The following is a 6,455-nucleotide window of genomic DNA, read 5'->3' as shown; positions in this document are numbered from 1 at the left end:
TTTGCAGAAATTCATCAATATCAATTTCAAAGAATAATCACATTTCTTATGTCTTCTATGGATTATTGGCAACTATGTTAATTATCTAGAACAATATATACTAACGAACCAATATTAGACAACATACGCGAGGTCCTCTGAACGAGGGGGACCATCTCTCTCTCTCTCTCTCTCTCTCTCTCTCTCTCTCTCTGTGCCTGCAGAGTGCAGACATATATTGAAGTATCCCCATTCAACTTGCTTAAGATCCTTTTCTGGGCGATTCTCAGGGAGTTGCCACGTTTTCCTTTGCTTGAGGAGCAATCTCTTCTCCATCAATGCCAGGTTCACTTCCAGCAACTCCCAAGCTAAGCAAAACCTCCTCCCACTTCTTGGCAGGTCCCTGTTTCAGAAACACAGTAAAGTTAACACATATAAAGCACGTACACTAACAAGAAAAGAATTCCGTTCTTGTTTGATACGTATTAGACTTTCGTGTCAAACATAACAGAAATATGCAAATTTTGTTGTCGCACTGCAATTTTTGTCTCTGCTTAGCGTCCATGCTTATTAGGTCAATCAAGGCTAATATGACAATTTAGCGCTTATCTTGTAGTTTCTCAATGGCTGAGTTTTGATCTGTCATAGCTTTTGGGATCCTACATGATTTCTTCCTTTACTCACCTTCCAGGAAAGATCTTGAGCCATGCAATTCCTGATCATTTCTGTAAAAGCTGGAGTCCCATAAACTTTAAGGGCCCTTTTGACATTGCTAGCCAGAGCAGCAACATCTGCAGGATCTATAGCTTCACACTAGAGCAAATAAATCCAAAACGAAAACGATAAGTAGTTAGTCACTATGCTAATATGGTCACAATAAAAAATTTCGACTGCAGGTAGCTATTACTTCAACATTGAAGGGACCCATCTGAAAACCTGTGAAACCTTCCTTCACTGTATCAACTAATCCACCGGTTGAGGCAACTATAGGTACCTAGAAAAGTGCAGGACAAAATGGAAGAAAAAATTTAAGTTTGCAGAGCAGGGGATATGGAATAGCTGGGAGTATCCTGAGAAATGGAGTAATATGTCAAGTAGGAAATGTACAGTTCCATAGCGCATGGCTTGCAACTGTATGAGGCCACAAGGTTCAAATCTACTAGGAACCAATATATAATCAGCACCGGCGATCATCATATGGGCTAAGGGAACATTGAATTTTGCCACTCCTCTGGCCTTCACAGGGTACATTGTCTCCAGCTGCCGAAGCTGCTTTTCCATTTGTTTCTTACCCGTTCCCTATACCAATGGCATGTATAACATAGCTTTAAATGTGATTTACATTTTCTTTGAGATGTGAAAAAGGGTTTAGCAAATTAATATTTTTGTTATGAATATGATCCTTACAAGGGCTAATAATTGAACATTCTCGTCAATTAATTGGGGGATGGCTTCCACAAGAATATCAGAACCTTTCTGCTCTTCAAGCCTGCCAATGAAAGCAATAAGAGGAACATCTCTGTCTATTGGCAATCCAACTTCTGCTTGGAGAGCTTCTTTCAGAAGAGGCTTTGCTGTCAATACCTAAAAAGGGAACATTTGAAAATAAATTTCCAGCCGATATATTTTTAATTAACACAGATTGGAGATAATTTCATTTCTTATAGATCTATCGATCTTACAGTTGAAGCATTGTATTTAACGTTTATGTATTTGTCAACGGATGGATTCCACTCCTGTACATCCATGCCATTGATAATTCCAATAATGCCAGTTCTGCGAATGATGTGATCCAACTCCACTCCTTTTTCAACGCCGGAAGCAAGTTCAATAGCATAATATGGACTAACTGTTAACACCAGGCTTGATTCTAGAATTCCAGCTTTCATCCAATTTATTTTCCTTCCTATCACTGGCCTTATATGCCTGCAGGAACAGAACAACAGAATGAATTTCAAACATCCAAGTCTGCAGGCTGTTCAGCAGGGGCAATTCAAAAGTTACGAAAAGGCCCACCCATCAATGAAGTCAAAGGAGCTTCTGAACTGACCGGGGAGATTGAGAAGCGAAAAATCATTGAATGCAAATCTGCCTTGGTAAGCAATGTTGTGGATACAGAAAGCAACCTAAGAATGACAGGAGCCAGAATGAATATTTGAAGAGCTTCTGATTTGGTTAGGAATGCTAGAATTAGTAAATATAATATAACTGTATAATGCTTCATTGTAATTTATAGACCTACTTGGGCATTCTTATAGATGCCAAATGGCTTGTACATAGATTTTAAGTAGCAGGGCAGAAGGGCAGTGTGCCAATCATTGGCAATGAATATGACATCTTCGCCTGCACACAGGAAAATAGATTGTCATGCATTAATGGCATGTTTGAAATTTTTGGTTCCATCTCTAAAAAACCAAGTTTGTGTCCCTAGAACTTACCATATGGTCCAGAGAAATAACTACTGCTGTTCAAATTCAGAATCCTTGGTGCTTCCAAAGCTGCCTAAAAATCAAAAGAAATAAGCTCAGTGAAAAGAAAGACTACTGAATTAAGAGAGATGAATTCCGGTGTGCATGCAAACACACTCAATGGATGAGTTATTCTGAATATTAAATATATCATATAACAGAAATTGCAAGCAGCCTTGGTGTCAGAAATATACTACAAGTTGAAGAATTGTACGAGCATATTAAATGAGACAAGTTTTAATCATGTACAAGAGGCAAAGTAAAGCACTCTAATGAATACTATTTACACAATATTGCAACTAAAATTCTCATTTTTGTAGCGAGAACTCTTGTAACAAATACGATAAGGATATAGAACCTGACAGAATAAGCTGAACCGTAGTTGGTTATTCTCATAATCCTCTCCTGCATATGGTCCGTACAATTTGGTTCCAGTTTTTCCCCACACCTTGAAGTTTAGTCATTCGTAAGTTTTCAAATGTGTGTATTCTTTAGGTCAAGGCTAAAAATTGTGAAAATATGAAAAGTTGCAAACCTTTTCAAGGAACATGGGATGATCCACAAAGACACGGTCAACTCCTCTTTTGTAGCAATGGAAGAAGCGAACTTTTTCAACTCTGTCTCCTACTTTCACCTGTAGCAAACAATTCAGATAACCTTTCACGTAAGAACACAACAGGGTCAAAACTGAAAACTCCTCCATGAAGATGACAGATGGATTGTATACCTCAATCATAACATTTGTATCCCATGCATCTTTGTACTGGTCATAACGCGGAGCTATGGTCATAACTCGGTGCCCATTAGCCTAGAGAAGGATTAATTAAAGAGAATCTTGCCATCACTGAAAACCCAAATTTCCGCGCCAGCGTATCACCAGTAAATGAATAATGAAAATATATAACAATAAACTTACTGCCATTGCTGGTGGGAGACCTCCAAGAACATCTCCAAGCCCGCCAGTTTTGCTCCATGGAGCAACCTCAGTTCCCACAAAGATCAAATTCATGCCACAGATGATGACACCCGAAGGCTTATCATCCTTGCATTTAAAAGCCTTTGTCCTAGCTTGCCGTGCACTAACTTTTATAGCAGTACTGTCTAGTAGTTCATCCACTGGGTTCAAAATTCTTAGTCCATTATGAGCATTTGTCTTCTTTAGAAACCTTTGTCCAACCGGATTCATTCTAGAATAAGATGAAACAGTTGGTCCATGGTTGACATGAGCACTTCTGGATACTAAATTGCTTGAAGCACTCAGCACTGCCATCTCTGATTACTTTTATTCTGGAGAACAAGGATCCATGAGAATCCAATTGACGGTTATTGGTGAATAATCACCAAACAAGAGCAGATTATGCTAGCTGCTACCTATGCAGCCAACAATTAAGAACCCTCGCCACAATGGCTTAAAATAATTAGGGCATCCTTAAGCACAAATTGGGTAATTTTCTTAAAAAGTTCCACAGCTAAAGAAATTGTACTCTTTCCAACAAGAAATGCGTTTGATATTAAAACTCTTAACTATTTAGCTATTAAGGTAAAAATAAGTGCATATGAAAAGAACGAAAGTTAAAGAAATCTCTCGCAATTCGTTTTTAAAAGGGATCAGCATTGCTCACATTACCATACGAAATGATAGAATTACAACAGTTAATCTCCGGGAACTTGAAAATGGAACTGACCGGCCGAAGAATGAAAGAGATCTCCTAATGCGCTGTCTTACTCGAATTCAACTGCCATCAGTGTTGAAGTTGAAGCATTAAGTATGATAAATGACGGGTGCAGCATTTGCAGTGTGGTTTTGCTCTCAAATCACCATGTCCTTTCAGTTCCACGTGGCAGCCGGAGGACGGTTCTTGAGCGAGCATCACAAATGGCACGAGATTAGTTAGAGGCTCACAACGTTTCAGACGTTTCTTATGGGCCCATGGAAAAGCTGCGATCTGTTAATAAAATGGAATATACTCACCACTACTTTATTTTTATTTTTTTTTTTTTGGGGCCACCGAACCCCATCTTGCTCACAGGTCAGACCTCCTTAATTCAATTTTTTTTCCCAAAGCACCTCCTTAATTATTATTCCCTCTATATCAAATTATAAAATATTTTTATAAAAAAATTTATTATTTTAAAATACAAAATACTTTAAAAAAATTAAATTTTTATTAAATAAGTTTATTTTAATATTATCATTTCTCTTCCTCTATTTAATACTAATTAAGTATAAATTTAAGGTTATTAAATAAAAAGTTTTTTTGAAATTTTATGTTTTTATTTTAAAAAATAAAATTTTTAAATATATTTAATAAGATTTATTGATATATAAGATTTTATTTAAAAGTGTGTTATAATTTGGGATGAAGAGTAAATTAATAATAGATTCTACCGAAAAAAAAAACTAATTACAGATTTCAGGATCATTCCACATAACTTTTGTCATGTATGAGCCTTTAGATGTAATTTTTCCCAGTGGAAAAGGCTTCCCAGTTCCCACTGTGCTTTCTTTCCTTGTAAAGTTATTTTTTGAGTAATTAAATATTAAAAACTATATGATATTTTTATTATTTTAAAATATAATTATTATAGTTTTTAAAAGTGTCTATAATAAATAAATTATTTTATATTTATTTTAAAATAAAATACTCTATTGAATAAGATGGTGTTAATTTGGAGGTGATATTCAATAAAAAAATATCATATATTTTTTAATAGAAGGAATATTTTATTCCATTAACATGCTTGGAAACAATTTTTCCTGAATAAAATAGAATAAATTATTAATTTTCCTCGCTTAGTTTTACTCATTTACGTCCCCCTGATTAAATACGCTACAGATGAATGATTTTCTTAAGATTATCATTATTTTTTGAGACATTCTTTAGATTATTGAGTATTATTCTTTTAATTAAAATTGATGAAAATATTATGTTTGAAATGGATAGAAAACGCAATTGATTTTTTAAATAATATCTAATAGGATGTAAAATGTAAATGTAAGAACAGTAGAAAATGATGGAAAAGGGGGAATGACCAGATATTGTTGATAAAAATAAAAATTAAAATTAAGCAATATTACAAGTTATGACCATTTTATCAATCAATTAAAAAGAAAAAAATGCATAATTTGTTAAGATATCAAGTATGAGTAGACTTAGCTTAGAAAAATCCCAAGTAAGATAGAATTGAAATGGAGAGGAGGGAAAGAATTAAAAAGCGTCATGAATGTAATATCTTAAGATTCGTTATCATATCCATTTATTTTTATCTCTTAGAACGGTTTGGCCAGCTTTGTTCTTCCCCTCACTTTGTCAAAAATGTCCAATGCAGTTAGACAAGCATAAAACATAATTGGCAAAGTTCAATAAATGGTATGAGGCTGACGTAATTTTCACATGAAAGCAATCAAAATTTCAAGGGATAATTTTAATAAAGACCCTCAGATCATTCTTATTTAAATTTAAAATTCTTAAATTTTTAAAATTTTACTATAATCTAGAAGTACTAATTTGATATTAAATTTTTTATAAAAATGATAAAATTATCCCTTATTTAAATTTATATCAAAACTATCATACTTCACTGATTATTTACTTATGAAATGTTTTAAATTGTCCTACTTCACTTATTCATTTTTCTAAAACAAACTTAAGTGAAAGTCTGATAATAAACAAGTGAAGTAAGATAATGAATATTAATTTGTAAGTAAATGAATAAAATATAATATAAAAATTAATAAGTTATTTTAAGATAATTTAAACACTTAAAATAAAAATAAGTTAATTAGGACAAGGAATATAACATTTCATAAGTCAATTAATAAATAAAGTAGGATAATAAATAAGTAAAATAAAAAAGTTCTGATATTAATTTAAATAAGGGCTAATTTTATCATTTTTTTTAAAAAATTAATATTAAATCAGTACCCTAAGTTGTAATAAAATTTTAGATATGATCCAAAGGACTTTATTAAAATTTTTTTAAATTTTAAAATATTGTCAAAAGTCA

At 33.3% G+C, this 6,455-nt stretch overlaps 1 protein-coding gene across 3 annotated transcripts; it reads right to left on the bottom strand.

Annotated features, from left to right (window-relative positions):
* LOC129287766 (granule-bound starch synthase 1, chloroplastic/amyloplastic-like) lies at nucleotides 1-4,281 on the bottom strand. 3 transcript variants are annotated; one of them, XM_054923997.1, is made up of 14 exons: nucleotides 4,133-4,281; nucleotides 3,364-3,734; nucleotides 3,175-3,255; nucleotides 2,983-3,081; nucleotides 2,806-2,895; nucleotides 2,418-2,481; nucleotides 2,222-2,322; nucleotides 1,996-2,105; nucleotides 1,662-1,905; nucleotides 1,387-1,563; nucleotides 1,087-1,278; nucleotides 887-973; nucleotides 664-792; nucleotides 1-382 (listed from the first exon to the last, which is right to left on the bottom strand). In XM_054923997.1, the coding sequence occupies exons 2-14, from the start codon at nucleotides 3,715-3,717 to the stop codon at nucleotides 266-268; spliced, it is 1,845 nt and encodes a 614-aa protein (XP_054779972.1). In that variant the 5' UTR covers nucleotides 3,718-3,734; nucleotides 4,133-4,281; the 3' UTR covers nucleotides 1-265. The 3 variants fall into 3 exon arrangements, with proteins under 3 accessions (XP_054779972.1, XP_054779973.1, XP_054779974.1); XM_054923998.1 differs by having other exon boundaries at nucleotides 4,075-4,227; XM_054923999.1 differs by having other exon boundaries at nucleotides 4,070-4,221.
* Between the last annotated feature and the right edge of the window lie 2,174 nt (nucleotides 4,282-6,455).

This window comes from Prosopis cineraria, unplaced genomic scaffold (genome assembly GCF_029017545.1).
Source record: "Prosopis cineraria cultivar Desert tree isolate PC_DT_omini unplaced genomic scaffold, ASM2901754v1 PC12, whole genome shotgun sequence".
In the NCBI taxonomy this organism is placed as follows: domain Eukaryota; kingdom Viridiplantae; phylum Streptophyta; class Magnoliopsida; order Fabales; family Fabaceae; genus Prosopis; species Prosopis cineraria.
This window is presented reverse-complemented; position numbering and strand designations above follow the sequence as displayed.